This window comes from Centrocercus urophasianus, unplaced genomic scaffold (assembly GCF_019232065.1).
Source record: "Centrocercus urophasianus isolate 14NV4802_14NV808 unplaced genomic scaffold, USGS_Curo_1.0 seq_17, whole genome shotgun sequence".
Classification (NCBI taxonomy): domain Eukaryota; kingdom Metazoa; phylum Chordata; class Aves; order Galliformes; family Phasianidae; genus Centrocercus; species Centrocercus urophasianus.
The window spans coordinates 26,031,573-26,047,421 of NW_024884722.1; the positions used below are offsets into that span (position 1 = coordinate 26,031,573).

The 15,849-nt window shown below is 42.9% G+C and overlaps 1 protein-coding gene across 1 annotated transcript in view; it reads right to left on the reverse strand.

Moving 5' to 3' along the window:
• The window catches only part of REEP3 (receptor accessory protein 3), a 37,506-nt gene extending 24,553 nt beyond the window's left edge, over positions 1-12,953 (reverse strand). Inside the window, exon 1 of the mRNA XM_042818808.1 lies at positions 12,881-12,953. Coding sequence (XP_042674742.1) covers positions 12,881-12,912 — 32 coding nt within the window. The 5' untranslated portion in view covers positions 12,913-12,953. The remainder of the gene's footprint in view (positions 1-12,880) is intronic.
• Between the last annotated feature and the right edge of the window lie 2,896 nt (positions 12,954-15,849).

Consider the following 15,849-nt stretch of genomic DNA (forward strand, 5'->3'; position numbering starts at 1 on the left):
TTGTGTATCAATATAACTGTTAAAACACACGACATGTATTATCACATAATCAACAGTCCTACACTTTAAATAGCATTACCACACACAACTATTAGAAACAGTAATTTCTGAAGGGAAGCAGCAGAACTCACATCTGACCAATTAATGAGATATTGGCCACAGAACACATTCAGCCAGTAAACAATGCTCATGTTTTCAGGTTTGAATATAACGCAAATAACTATTTTTAGACATATTCCATATTTATACAATGCTATGGAAGTCTCTCAAGTCTCTCAGTACAGCTTGCACAGACACTCCCAAAACACAAAGCCATTAAACCAACAGCATATTTACAACCTCAGTCTACTGGCATTGCCAAAGAATTGCCAGAAGCACTGGAGGGTGTCTGGAATTTTATTCTTTTGTTTCTCTGAAATGCAGAGACAAAAGCCACAAGTATTCTCTGATAGTACAAGCTGTTCAGGACACTCAGTCAATCTAAGACACTCTGGGGACAATGTCATTTGCTATGCTTGCCCTAACAAGTTTGATAACAGATGAGAGCAATTTGCCCACCCACTGACAGGTTGACAGACTTGGCATAGACTGATAGGGAGCCAAACATTCGTTAATGTGTGCATTTACATTACTAATATGCAGCAACACCCTGAGCAATCACTTGACAGCATTTGTCAGGTTGTAGAACAAAGAAACAAATCTACCCTGTCTGCACAAAGTCATGGAAGTGAATATGAATACCTGACACACTTTCTTACTTTGCTGACTTCATCCAGGTTCCGTCCCAATAGCAGTCTTCCACTATAATTTACAACAGGAGTATCTTCCATTCCCTTCACACACAAGCTTTGTAAGAGCAGGTAATACATGGAAATACCTGCTAGAGGTAATACAGATGACTTCTAGGTGTGTGTGTGTGTGTGTGTTATCAAAGCCTTAACTATACTGCAATATCTGTGCATAAACTTGTATATAGTAAGCACTACTTACAATTACTGTTTAGGGTCTTGTTTACATAGTTTAGCTTAAGCAAGATTCCTTTTGAAAGGGAAGCTTGCTAGTGGAAACTAAACAGCAGAATGAAATTTAGTCTGAAGAATGGTACTGGAGTTTTTGGACTTAAAAAGAAATATATGGTCATACCCATTAACAAATATCTCTAGGGTTTGATCAGCACACACTGGAAAAGCAATAACTCACTTGCTCAAACTATGTGTTATTCATGTACTTACAAGTCTGCCCTGTGAAAAGGACTCATCTTCTCAGGGTGGGGGAAGGGAGCTGTAATGCATAAAAGATAAGCTCTGAAGTAAGTTGTACCTGTTAAACATCTGTGTGGTATACTCATGATCAACATAAAGCGTAATGAGTGCCTGTAAGAACCCTGTTAAAGGGAAAAAAAAACCTACAACTGAAGGGAAAGTAAGACCTTGAGTCACACCTCACTGGCACCCCCCCACCCTGAGGATTACAGCCTGGCACCAACTCCCACACTAAGCCAGCTGCTACCTTAGCTTTTTGTGTTCACACAAACAAAAGCTCGGCCAAACGTTTTTATCCTGAGTGTTTTTGAAAGGCACTATACTAAACTTAATTGCATTTTGCTATTGGTCAACATTCAGATATGCAACACAAGCCATAATAATCTACATTTAAAGAGTATGTATCCAAGTAATTACAAAAACCAAGCTTGGACAAAAATGGGACAGGGGAGCATAAGGATAAACTCTTGAACTTCCCACCAAGTTGAGTTCTACTTTTGTTCCTTCCTCCCCCCCCCCCCCCCCAACCTCTCTGTCCTCATGCAAACATACTCCTATGTATAATAATAATTGCAAGAAACTGAAAGAAGACAAAGCATAAATATATATTGGAAAAAAACATCTCCCATAAAGGATGTTCTGTACTGGAATCTTACTCATGGCCAAGATACACCAGTAAGATCGATTGCCTATTTGCATGGGCTTGCCAGCTTTCTCTCTGAGAGAACAAGACTTAGATGCCAAGAAAGTACTACTATCTTTAATTAACCTGTTCGTTATGCAGGGAAATTTCTTTTCAAGTCCAAAACGAAGACTTGCCCTTCTATGCCATTATTAAATATAATTTTAATACACTCTTTTAAGAATTACCATAGTTGAAAGCACTAGAAATTCTCACAGTATCTTCTAGGTTGCCTGTTACTCATTCTATTTGCTACTACAAAGCTCTAGACAACAATATACAATCAGAGAAGTCTTAATCAACAGTTAATTCCATACCCACATACACATTAGATAAGCTACCTCCTTCAGGATGAATCAACTTTGAATTTCCAGCTCAGCCTACATACAGTTTGCAGTCTACTGGGCCTGTTCAGCCAGCCAGCAACGCACCCAGATGCAAGTGCCCCGAGTCCCACTCTCAGCAATGAACATGCTGTATATTCATCGTATCAGCCTTCTCTTAAGGCCCTTTGGAGGTATGAACGCTGTACCAAACTCCCAAAGCAAAGCTACACTCTTTTACCAGGTCATCATGGACCCTGTAACATGAAGAAGCTGCATCACTACAAGTTTAACACAGCTCTCTCAGGATTTCTCTTTTCTAAGGGCATTACCTGTATGTAAACCCCATAAAGCAACTCACTTCTTGTCACAGGTATAAGCCTGGAGATACCATCACCGCTGAAAAGAAACCTCTCAAATCCTCCTCAAAACAGTCAAAAAAAAAAAAAAAAAAAAAAAAAAAAAAAGACAGCAGTATGGAAAATTCTAACAAACTGGTATTGAAAAGCACACAGAAAATGCAGTAGGAATAGATATTGTTACATAAGTGTTAGCCATTCTCTGCATGCCTATTAGTGGATGTAACACGTGCTTGACTTCTACTGTAATAAGTGTCCTGAATATCCTCGCACTGTTTCCTGTTTACATACTAAAATCAGCCACGTATACATAACAGTCAGCAGGTGATCTCATAGCTTCCAAGCAACCAAAACAAGATTCTTCTAACATTCCCACGTGATTCATCTCTAGAATCCCCACATGATAAAGAGCCAACACTGAAGGCCTTCAACACCAAGTGGTAATCTGTAAAATCTTTCACTTAAGTCTTCATTCAAGAGCAGAATTTCATCCCTGCTGGAGAAGTACCAATTTCCAAGGCTGCTCACACTTACTCAAAATTCAGATAAACTACCTTCCTTCATATCTACCTTAATACACTCTGAAGTCTCTCATTGCTATGACTATTTGCCACTGGAAGTCCAGTATTCATGGCCACCTGCAGCATTGGACAGGAACGTGACCGAACACCAAGAACCAACCAACAATTATCAATGGTTACATCTACTTCTCATACAGCCCTTGAGAACCTGGCATGCCTCTGGTCAAAGAGGAAGACATGTCCTTGAACCAAACCATGCTTTTCTTTTCATAATCAGCAAGGACTGATGGATGGATTGAAGGTGTCAGTTAGAAGAGACCAGTTGATCCGATTCATTTTGTTGCTTTTTTGGTTGCTTGTTTATTTTCTTCATACAAGAAAAAAGAAAAAAAAAAAAAAAAAAAAAAAAAATAAATCAAACACTCAAGTTTTCAACAAGTATTTTATATGTTTAGCACATGTCTCAATAAGCTTATTCCATAGAGCAGATGAACAAGGAAACAATTGAGATTGTAAATATTTTGAGGTTCAGCAAGGAAAGCTGATGCCTATACAGATGTACAAAGAAACATGCAACATAAGATCTAATTTACAAGAGTATATTTTAAAAGAGTTTATATAATCATGGCAAAGTTGACAAAGAAACAAGCTAACGAGCTCACTAGCTTTTGAAACAGTTCTTTACATTTTTACTACCATTGGAGGATCATACTGTTTTCACCAGCAATGTGATCCTGTCAGTTTAGAATACTTCTGATGAGCTCCTAAGACACATCACTAGTTTCATGCAGATGAAGTGTTGAACAGAACTAACACAAATACCTCAAATTCCAGAGTGAGGCATTCAATTTTAATCAAGAACTTTAAAATTATATATGCTTTTAACATTCAACTTCCTGACTCTGGTAATTTGAAGTCAAGAACAACTACCTGGCTCTCCCATTTACCTTCTTGCTAATATTAGCTTTACTCAGTGTCTTCAAAATATTATTCAAGGCTCCTACAATTTAAATAGGCCTTAATTTATGTGTAAGAGCATTAAGTCCTTTATATTGAGGCCAGACCTTGCAAACACCTTCCATTTCAATTTAATTTGCGCACTGAAAAATTGTTCATTACAGTAACTTGAACCAATTCACATCAAGTCAGTAGTGACTTCTTTTCAGAGGTTTCATGCCACAGAAGTTAATGAAAAATGCAAAAACAGTCAGATGCTTGGAGAGACAAGGCAAGTATCAGAAGAATAAAACAAATACTATCACCTCAGCACTGCCAACTGCAAGTTTTTAAACTCATTTAATGCTCTTAAATTTCAAATCTTAGAGATCTCAAAGATCCTCACGCTGGCATAATGACCAGACAACATTCAGGTTCGCATAATGAAGATGTTCTTCTAGCCAGTACAAAGTGGTAACTGACACAGTGAGACATCGCAGCTGAACAGAGCCACGCTAAGGCAAGGAACAAAGTTCTGCAGTTGACAGAAACAAAAGCAAATGCTGTGAAAAACACAAACACCAGGAAAACTCGGGAAGAATGAAAACAAAACAATCAAAAAAACCCTTTATCTTTACAGCAACTCTATTGAATGTTTAAAGCAGCCTCACCCTATAACATATTTAAGATCCAAAGCAAGATCATTCACTACTTTGTGGCAACTCTTTCTGAGTGCTGGGATAAAGACGTTTTTGGTCATCTGGAGTTGTTCTTAAAGCTTTAACTTGGGTTTCTTTACCCCAAGTTATGTTATCTTCAAGATCAAGCTGTGGAAGCCATCACAGAAATCCCGTGCGATATTACATAGTGCGTGCGTTCCAGACTCAGCACACCAGATGAGGAAAAATTCTTTGTACTGAAGTGTTCGAGCATCTTTTATCCATCACCTCAGGAGCTGCATAAGGAAAAACATGACTTAACATCCAACATCAGCTACAGAAGTCCAGCAACATAGTGCCTCCAATATTACTGCCAATATTAGGGGAAAAACATTCAATGTCCTCCTGAAGTTATGTTCATTCTTACTATCTGTGGAACCTAGAGCTTTCTTCAGCTTTGTAAACTGGCTTGAAACTACCCACCGCACTGGAGTTTTGTCCTCCTGGCCTCTGCCTCAACATCACCTACAGCCTAGGCACAATCCCTCCAATACCACAGGATGATACATAGTTTAAAAAAAAAAGAAAAAACAAACAAACAAGAAAAAAAAAAAAACCCTTTGCTTTTCACCTGATGTTGGTCAGCTAGAAACTTTAGAGAATCTCACTGCGTTTAGAACTACACATCAGCCACAGATTTCTGCTGCAGCGGAATGTCTTCTCTCAGCATTTCTGGAGCACAACCAACATCAGAATTACCAGTTATAAGAAGCTAACATTTACAATAGGAGAGGTCCCGACTAAGAATTCCTTCTAGTTTTTTTCAAGATAAACCGCATTTTATTTCTAAGCCACATAGAAATGAAAGACAAACCAGACCGCATGTAGCCATACTGAGTCTGGTTGCTTGGCTTTAAATAGGAAAGCATGGTTCATAACTTAAAGGCTCAGAAAGCTCAAATTTAACCACGGTACATCTTATAACCTATGGAGGCCGATGCAGAACAGCCTAAAGGCCAAACTTCTACAAAGAAAACCCTAAAAAAAAAATAAAATTAAATTAAAAAAAAAAAGACTTCAGCAAAGAAAAGTGATGCAGCCTCTGCAGCCACGCAACACCAGCTACTGAAATACAAAAAAGCCTTGTTTCTTCCTCATGTGACTATTTTTTGCTTTTGGTCATCACAAGCTACTTACATCTCAATTTTTGCCTTAAGGTTTCTGACTTCAAACAGCTCTGCTAATGATAAAGACCCAAAAGGACATTTTCAAAGCCTCTTAGAGCGTTAAAAAAGAAACAAACTTCCCCACTGTACATAGGAAAAGGATTCTTCTATGAAATTCGTATTTGGCAGATACCACTGAGATAACATCTGGACTTGACATTCCAAAGTACACACATTTCCTCAATTACAGCTTGTGCTTAGAAAAGCTCTTGAGTACAGTGCTAGACACCAAGTCAAGAACTGACAGTACGCTGAATCTCTAATAAACTGCAGCCCTATTCATAACTTAACTTCAGAAATGCCATGCTGAGAAGCAACTTCCCTCCCTTCTGAACCTCATTCTTCAGAGATTCATTCAATAAAGCAGGAGAGGACAGAGAGGGTGGAAGCGGCTGCTGCCCAACCACACGTGCACGCACACGAATACGAGGTGCTGCTGGGGCAAGTCCCAGGTCTTCAAGGCTATTATTATTATTATTGAGAAACAGCTTCCAGGGATAATTCTATATGTTGAATTGTGAAACCAATGCTGTTTAAACTGCATCTACAGTAAGCTAATGACAGCTAAAGCAGTCACTAAAAATATGTGTTTCTATGGACATATTGTATTCTACATGAACCTTCAGCTTTTCACTGCTGAAAAACGTGAACAAGTCAGCTCCATCCATGGCTTCTAAAGCAACCTACTTGTAAATATGTTTAATTTGAGTAGCACTTAGCTTGCTTTTAAACATAAGGGAAACCATGTGCTCCAAAACAGAGCCCTAGTGTGGAAGGAAAGTTAGCAGATAAAAGTGAGTAATAAGAGCATAGTAACAATTTGTTTTTCTTAAACAATTAGAGCTTAAGGTAATGACATTACCAAAAGTAATCAAGATCTCCCTAAGCTAGAGAGCACTTTCATTATTCTTCTTTCTGTGTTTTTGATCAGTGTTCTGAGAAGGGAGTTGGGAAGAGGAAATAAGAAAACCAGACTGCAGCTGGAAGACACAAGGACAGACTGTTTTCCAGTGTTCCCTGTCCAGCAATGCAAATCCCAACAGCTTTATTAGCAAAAGAAAGCAAAACATTATGTCAGACTTATCACTGCAGGAAAAGTTCTGTCTTTTGCAGATCCTTGCATTTTTACACCGAGTTAAAGGTTTTGAAAGAAGTTGCACCATGCTGGTTTTGAGCATCAAATACAAGTTCCAGCAGTCTTTGAGACATTGAACAATATTTTCAAGATAACACAGGAAAAACATTCTTGTAAGTAAATCTACATCCACATCAATGTTTGCAGAGTGCCATAGAGCACACAGGAAACTAAGTCCCACCCCATTATTTTGTCAGTGACAAACTGCACTAGGAACTATGTGAGGCTTGGGATGCAGCTAGCCTCCGTGGGGAGTTACAACTGTTGTGTTAAAGCATCTCAGCACATTGGTTACCATGTTTAAAGCCACACTGATCAGCAGAAGCACGGCAGTCAACCTTTCCTACCTACATCCTTTTATAACTCGCCTCATTTGTTCTGCAGTCAATTACTATAATCTAATCAGGCAAGCCATTAAAGTGTGAGAGATCCACAACACAAAGATCATATGGTTTTCTGCTTTCTGTTCTCTAACTACCTAGATGGGCTAAAGAAGGTACTTCCATTCAATAATGCATGTTTTGAAGTTTCAAAAACAGAACAAAGACGACAAATAATCCCAGGAAAAGCTGCTTTGCACATTAAAGACCAGAAGAGAGATTTTTGCATGCCGTGGTTTTAATTTTTTTTAATTATTATTATATATATATATTTATTATTATTATTATCAATTTTTTTTTTTTAAGATTTTCTTACAAAGGCTAAAAGCACTAAGCCAAAGCAGGTTTTATTTTATTTAGACATCAGGATTCCATTTGGGACTTTCCCCAGAGATGTCCTCATAAGTGCCTATCAGGACATGGCTCTACATATAAAATAACCAACGGCTGGTTACAGTACAAAGTCACATCTATACTGTGCACATCTTGAGATGCTGAGATACACTCTGACAAAGCAGAAGTTGGTTTGCAGAATGTATGACAGTAGATGCTGTTCATTTAATCAGAAGTGTCCTCCTGTGCCAGAGCACGCAGTTCTTGGTATTCCTTTATCTACAGCACATAGAACACAGATGTGGATTTCAGCACGTTTTGTAACACAGCACACGCCAAGACAATTAAGTAAGAATGTCAGACTCCATAGTACGCCCCTGGTTGTGCTCCATCTGTTTCAGAGCTTTAGTTCACCAGACCGCCCTGGGCTACGAGTGTGGACCACGCATGCTCTGCATCTGCAGAATGCCATCAACACGGGAAAGAAAAGAGCAGCTGGACTGCATAGCAAACATTGACACAAGGAGAGGCGTGTCAGGCAGGCAGTGGGCACGCTCATTTCTGACTCTGACAGATCCAGTCATCCTGCACTGTAGGAGCTCAGAGTAAGTGTTGCAAGTCAAGCTTAGCCAGCAGACGCTTTTTACTGAACATATGGGTTACCTAACTGCAAAGCTGAACCACAGATAGAAGTATTTTAATGATTTCATTGCTCAATTATGTAAATGACTTTAAGCCTTCAATAGACAGGACAATATACTTAGTCCCTTGACGTATATATAGTTACAGATTTCCAATTACAAAACTTAAGAGCCTTTAAAAATTGGGAGGCCTTGTTTAATGAGAGCAGCTGCACCACTACTACTGTAACTAGACTCACCACAAGAAGCAATAAGCAGCAACACGTAAGTGAAGGATGTGAACACAGAGCATGCTTTAACCCCGCCTGGCAATATGCTGACACCTAAACCAGTGCCATTTTCTTCCTGCAACTTTTAGTTCTCAGCATAGCATTTACACGGCACATAGCAACTACATGACAGAAGCAAGAGCTGGTGCACGTCACTGGAACTAAGCCAAAATGATCCTCTCTAAAGCACGCTTCAGCTGACAAAACAACCTAAATTGTGCTGTGGCCGAACAGCTTGGGGCCTCTCTGGAAAGCTGAGGATTGGGGAAGGGTGAAAGGATGGCTGCTCCCAGCAACATGCCAGTTAGATGCTTAAGAAGAGCATCAAATGTCAAGAATAATTGACATGTGATGACTGACTCTCTTCAGTTCTGTGGGGAGACAGCTATTCCAGCACATCTCTCCATCTCACTCACCGTGACACCGTCTCCTCTCCCCCACAGGTGCAGCTGCAATTTATGGGTCTTTACAATGGAAGCACATTCCGGATCCGACAGCACTCAACATTCTTCAGGCTTCAGCTGGAAGCATCCAAGCACAACAAGAGAAGGCTACAAAGACCTGAAGGAACTCCCCCACAAAGGGCCATTCTGACTTGAAGGTCAGGCTGCATACAGCTATTACTTCCACACACCACATCAGCAGTATTGTTACAATCAATTCTACCTAACAAACAGTGGCTGTGTCAAGAAACATGTTTGACAGTGCTTTGATCAGCAAACAAGAACAGAAGTTTTTTTGTACTTGTTTTTAATAAAAACCTTTATAATTCAAAAGCAGATATAATCCAGGCTCACAAAGTGTACATGCTTACATGGAAACTGTAAGGAAACAAACAGTTCTAATGCATAAAGCAGCAAAAGATGAAAGACTAATGCTAATCCCCATCTCCAGGTCAGATCCGATGTACCCCAGACAGTATTTGTCCAGCTTCACTGGACAAAGCAATAGCCTAGCCCCACAGCTATGGAACACTTGCTGAAAGTTTTATTCATGCACCCTTGTTCTTTGCAAGGCTCTAAGATGGGAGTGGGGAACAGGTATAGGCAGAATAAAAAACAACATATACCTCAGAAAAATACTTTCTCCTGCAGCTCACCCTTCCAACAGCTGAGACTTTCAAACAACCTTACTGGAAGGAAAACATGCTTAAATACAGAGGTAGAGTGAGCATGCAAAGCAACACAGATGGGGCAGCTTCCATTTTTACGTGAGGAAGGGGGAAAAGTTAACAGATTACAGCAGACAGTCTGCTTTAACAGATTGCAAGAACAAAATGGCCATCTCCTTTTTATTTAGGATGCACATCTTTGCTTGGCACAAGAGAGTAGTCTGATCTCATCCATACCAGGCTGTGACTGACAAGTACTCAGTGTGTTTACTACTAAATACAGTGTCTCAGCAACTGATGCGCACACAATCGCTCAGACCCCATAAATGAGAAGAACAAGCAACCAAAGCAGATTAGTCAGATACAGGCTACAAGATAACAAGACAGCCAGACACAAATGTAAGAATTCTCACCACTAGAGACTGAGTACTTAAAAAGATTTCTGAGACTGCAACCTTTTTCTTGGCTTTTTGGAAGTGCAAAGAAGGAAAAATGTTGCAGTAATCCTTCTTAAAACTGTTGCAATAGCCAGAGTGGAATTACTAACAACCTATAGTTACTTTAAACAGCACCCCATAAACCTTAAAATGAAAAGGCATTCTAATTATGTGCTTCAAATCTTCGCTTCTCAACAGAAAAGAAGATACACAACTGGTACAATGTATTTCACAAGTCTGTATGCTGAGGTATTGAAAGAAAGAAAGCAAAACTATTCATTAAAGCAAAGTTTTGCCAAAGAACGCAAAGCAGTGAGTTTTAACCACTCCCTGATGATGAGTATAAAGGCCAATTCGCATGCAATTAAGAATTCTAATTCTCTACTACCTCCATTCCCTAGTTCCTTCAAGCTTTAACCAAATTATTTTTCGCTGATGAACTCCAAATTACAAGCTCTCAGACTGAATCAGAAGTTAGTTTGCTTGGGAAGTGCACGTCAGGACAAGTCCTCTGCATGAAAATTCAGAGGGCACTGCAACACACCTACAAATGCATATTTTGCTGGCTTTTTTTTTCTTTTTTCTTCTTTTTTTTTTTTTACTTTGAAAAAGAGAAGGTCAGTCAGAAGAGGAGGACTGTGTTGCAGCTAGACCAACTGTTGTTCCTTCCAGTCACTCGTGAAGAAACAGATCTTCCTGAAAGAGGATAACAGAGCTTTTTGGACTTGCTATGGACAGCACAGAGTCTGTATGGCTCTCACGTACAAAATAAAGACATCAAACAAAAAACTGATATGGTAAATAGGAGAAAACCTCAGATCTTAGCACCTATGTACTGGTTAAGAGTACTTTCATCTTCCTTACAGGCTTTCTTGAAAAGGTAGCATACTTCTAACCAACTGACGATGCACAAATTAGAGAAATAGCCACTGGAATAGTCTGGAAAGATGTCAGGAAGCAAAATAAATCAAGAAAAGGAAGACGGTATAATGAATACTGAGAAAAAGAGGGCAAGGAGGACAGTCTGAAGACTACTTGATTAAAAACGTCTTACATCATACCATGTCTATCTCCATGCTGCCTCTCACCTTTCCTTTCTATGCGATTTTTACTTTATTAAGTTAAACAATAGTTTCCAAGCTATGCAAGTATTCTGGATGCACTGAACTTCCTACCCAGGAATCTGAGCACTGGCAAGGTTTAAGTCCCACGGCTGGGAAACAAGAACACAAGAAGCTGAAGAGGATTCATAAATAGTATCAAAGACTCCCTTTTTAGCAAAAAATAATGAGCACACGGAAGTGAGTCAGCAACAGGAGGCAGAAAACTAAACTGAGTAATGCACTATCCTTTATTGCAATAGAACTGTGCACTGGAGCAGCTATCACCTTAAATGCCTGTGATATTGGTCAGACCCACAGAGGACTTAATCCTCAAAATGCAAGCACACTGTTTAGTAGCTGATTTCAAAGGGGAGGGAAGAGGAGGAGAAACCAGCACAAGCAACTTAACAACAACCTTGTGATTCGAGATAGAGATGCCCAGCACTGCTGATATTTCCTTTACAACCAGTGCAGTTTAAAACATGGTTAAAGGTAAAATTCTCTGGTTGGCGTTTCTATATGACCAAGCAGAAACTGGTTCAACAGCTAGTTTGACTTACAGAAAACACGGGTATGCATCTTCCCTCTACTGCCCATGGGAAGACCATGCTGACAGAAAGGCAGCAATGCCTCCCACAGCCAACATCATTCTTTTCCAGCCCTGAGACACCCGGCTCTGTTTAGCCATTCTAGTCATCTGACAGGTCTCATGGAGGGCGGCAGAACAGGAGAAGGATGAGGGACTATTGCTTGTGTAGGTTGCTGAGACCACAGCCAACAAACGTACTTTGCACAAGAAGACATCTGACAGCACATCAAGTCTCGAGCTGAAATGACACCAGGCAGCTTCAAGGAGCTGCTTATCACCAACAAACTGAGGAAATCCTGTTTATCAGCCCCGCTCCAGATCACACACTCCCGCTGGCACTCGCTCAGGCACTCTCAGGACCGCTCTGCACGCAGGATCAGCTCGTTAGACCGGCAAGAAGTCACGCGCAGCACAATCTCCACTTGAGCAACGCAGCAAATACCGGGCCGGCACAGACAGAGCCGCCACACGCTGCCGACAGTTACCAACCCGCCTTCACGGCTTCATTTGCACCCATTTACGAGCGGCGCTCACCACGCACCGTGACGGCCGACCGCTCCCGGCCCCAGGGGCGGCCCGCACGCGCCGCGAAGAGCTCCGGGGCCCTCTGCGCCGCTGCTACCAGCCGCGCGCCACTCCCTCCGCCTCGCTCCGCCGAGGGCCGCGGACAGAAGCGGTGCTCCGCGTTTCTGTAGGCGGAGGGGTTCGGCGTGGCGAGGCGCGGCCGCTCCGAGCCGGCGGAAAATGCGGCGGCGCCGCGGCGGCCCCGCGCGGCTCCCGGCCGCCCCTGGCCCACCCGAGCCCGCTCCGGGGCCGATGAGGTCCTCCTCCTCCCTCCAGCCGCCCCCTTCCACGGGAAGCCCCGGAATGGGACGGGACGGTCGCACGCGGCGCCGCCCGCTCCCAGCACTCACACGACGGCCCGCGAGATCATCCAGGACACCATCGCGGCGGCCGCGGCGGCGGCACGTCCCCTCGGCGAGCCGGGCCCGAATGGCCGCGCGCTGCGCCGCCCCGCCCCTCGAGCCGCTCCCCTCCGCTCCCCTCCCGCCGCCGGAGCCCGGCGGCACCGCGCATGCGCGCCGTGCCGGCTGAGCCTGAGCGCCGAAGTGTTTCGCGCGGCCCGCCCTCGATCCGAGGGCTGAGCTGACGGGCGCAGTGACGGCTTTCTGCTCGGCCTGCCGCTGCCCTGCAACCCCCTGTGGGGGGCCGGGCTGTCCCCCGAGGTCGGTGCGGTAACGCGCTGTGCTCACCCGGTGCGCCGGCGTTAGTCTCTGTGTGCCCGGCCGTAAAGCGCCACCTATTTTTAGACCGAAAATCGAAGACGCCCTTTACTCAACAGTCGTCATGCTGATGCACGAGGAGATAGGAGCAGGTACAGTTTAATTTGATCAGGGAGGAATGTAACACGGCGCCTTTCTCCCCTTCTCATCTCTTCCCTAGGACCTGCACGGGGCAGGTCGAGCTGCGCAGCCCTATGCGCGCTCTCCCTCGGGTTCCCTCGCTGTGCTCCGGATCAGGGTGCGGCGCCTCAGGCAGAACCCTGTGCACACACGGGCACGGCTGTGCGTGCCAGCATCTGGCTGAGCCGCATCGTGAGCCTGCCAGCCTCCACGGTTGTGTCCTCAATATCAGCGTAGAAATGCTCAGTGCCAAAGGCTGTGTAAGGGCACGTCCTTATACGGGTCACACAGACTGCTGCCTGCAGCTGATCCAAAGCTCCAGGTGACTGGGCAATGGGAGACACGCCTGCAGCTCGAAGAGCAAATGGTATCCTGGGCTCCATCAGAAGACAGGTGGCCAGCAGGGACAGGGAGGTGATTGCCCCTCTCTACTCTGCTCTTGTGAAGCCCCATCTGGAGTACTGTGTCCAGGTCTGGATCCCCCAGTACAAGAAAGACAGAGAGCTGTTGGAGAGGGTCCAGAGGAGAGTCATAGAGATGATCAGAGGACTGGAGCACCTCCCATACCACAGGCTGAGGAAGCTGGCCTTGTTCAGCTTGGAGAAAAGAAGGCTGCCTCATTGCAGCCTTTCAGTACCTAAATGTAGCCTACAAGCAGGAGCAGAATCAACTCTCTGAAAGGCTAGATAAACAGCAGGACAAGGGGAAATGGTTTTAAGTTGAGGGAGAGAAGATTTAGGTTGGATGTCAGGGAGAAGTTCTTTACAGAGAGAGTGGTGAGGAACGGGCTGCCCAGAGAGCTTATGGATGCCCCATCCCTGGAGGTGTTCAAGGCCAGACTGGATGGGGCCCTGGGCAGCCTGGTCTGGTATTAAATGTGGAGGTTGGTGGCCCTGCATGTGGCAGGGAGGTTGGATATTCATGATCCTTGAGGTCCCTTCCAACCCTGGCGATTCTGTGATTCTGTCTAGGAATGACTGCTGTCTGTGTGCCCAGTTCTTTCCCTTGTCACCCTGGCTGTCTGAAGCAAGATACCAGGCAGGACAGTTCTTAGCCCAGACACCTTGCTGAGCCTGTGGGCTAGCAGGTCTCACCTGCCAGGGACATGTGGATGAAGCTGGATGCTTCATGGTACACTAGCTCTATAAATCATCTGCAGTGATAATACAGTTTTCCTACCATATAAGGAGTAGGAATGGCTTACTCTCCATACACTGTTGGCTTATTCAGATCAGAGATCCCAGGTCCCTGCAAGACACTTTCTGTTCCACGGGCACATGCCACAATTCCTCAAGTGCTCAGACCAATGAAGTCCAAACAAAGGCATTTTCACTCCTCTGCAGCCATCAAACACAATTCATGTGGTTAAATGGCTGAAAGTGATTTATGAAAGGAAGAAGTGGAGAAATACACAGAATGTTTCAACAATTACAGTGTTTGAAAACTTTTACTATAGTTGCAGACTGTGACATTTTAAGCTTGAAATAGAAGAGTGTACAACGATGTAAAAACAAATTTTACTTTTTCTGTGCAGGTGTTGAGGTCTTGAAAATAATGATGTTGGCCACATGGGGTGTCTCCTTACCTTGACCTCTATGGAGGGGACCAGGTGCAGAAAATGGTAAAGAGGAATTTGTGGGAAAGTTAGAGTACACCGCTCAACAATCTTATTTTAAAAACAGGCCTACCCTGAATATATTCTTTATTGCATTCAGTGAAAGCAGAAATCTGAACCACTGTATTTCCCTTGAATAAAATCCTCTCTGGTGTTAGGCTGCATAAAGCAGCCTTGAACAGCAAAGGATTTGAAATATGAATTAGCTCAGAGAGCTTACATTTTAGACTCTGGTTCTGTAAACCTTTCTGCAGAGGCGGATCCTGCTGCCTGCATAACGCTCCAGCGGAGTTCTGTAGCATTCCAAACCATCTAGAGCAAACTGAGATGAGAGCTCTAGTTTGTATTCTATTACAGAAGTATATAGTAGATTTCTTTTCTATAAGCAATTGCAAAAAGCAGTCATCTCAGAGAACCTTTCTAGGAAGAGAGTGATATTCCTTCTTATGGTTCAAGAGAAATGTATACATCAATTCCATAGCTGTGTATTTTATTTTGTATAAGGTACGTTTGAGAGAAAACCACTATTTTATGTGAAGACATTTATTTTTCTTGTGTTTGTTGCCATGGCAATGCTGTCTCTAGTGGAAAGCTGCATTTACATTTAAAGAGGCTTTTTTTTTTTTCTTTTTCTTTTTAAAGATAAAGGCAGATGGATCCTAAGAGTAATTTATCTTACTAAGAAGGTTGCTTTGTTTAGAACATTTTGAGACTGAATTCAGTGCAACAAACTCGATGAATGTTGGCCCAATCCCCAGCAGACAGGCATGAGGATGCCACATGGACTTCCTTGTTTTCTAGCTTGTATGGAATGATAATCCATTCCCCTGAACTGCAGAAACACAGGGAGTGGTGCAGCAATTAA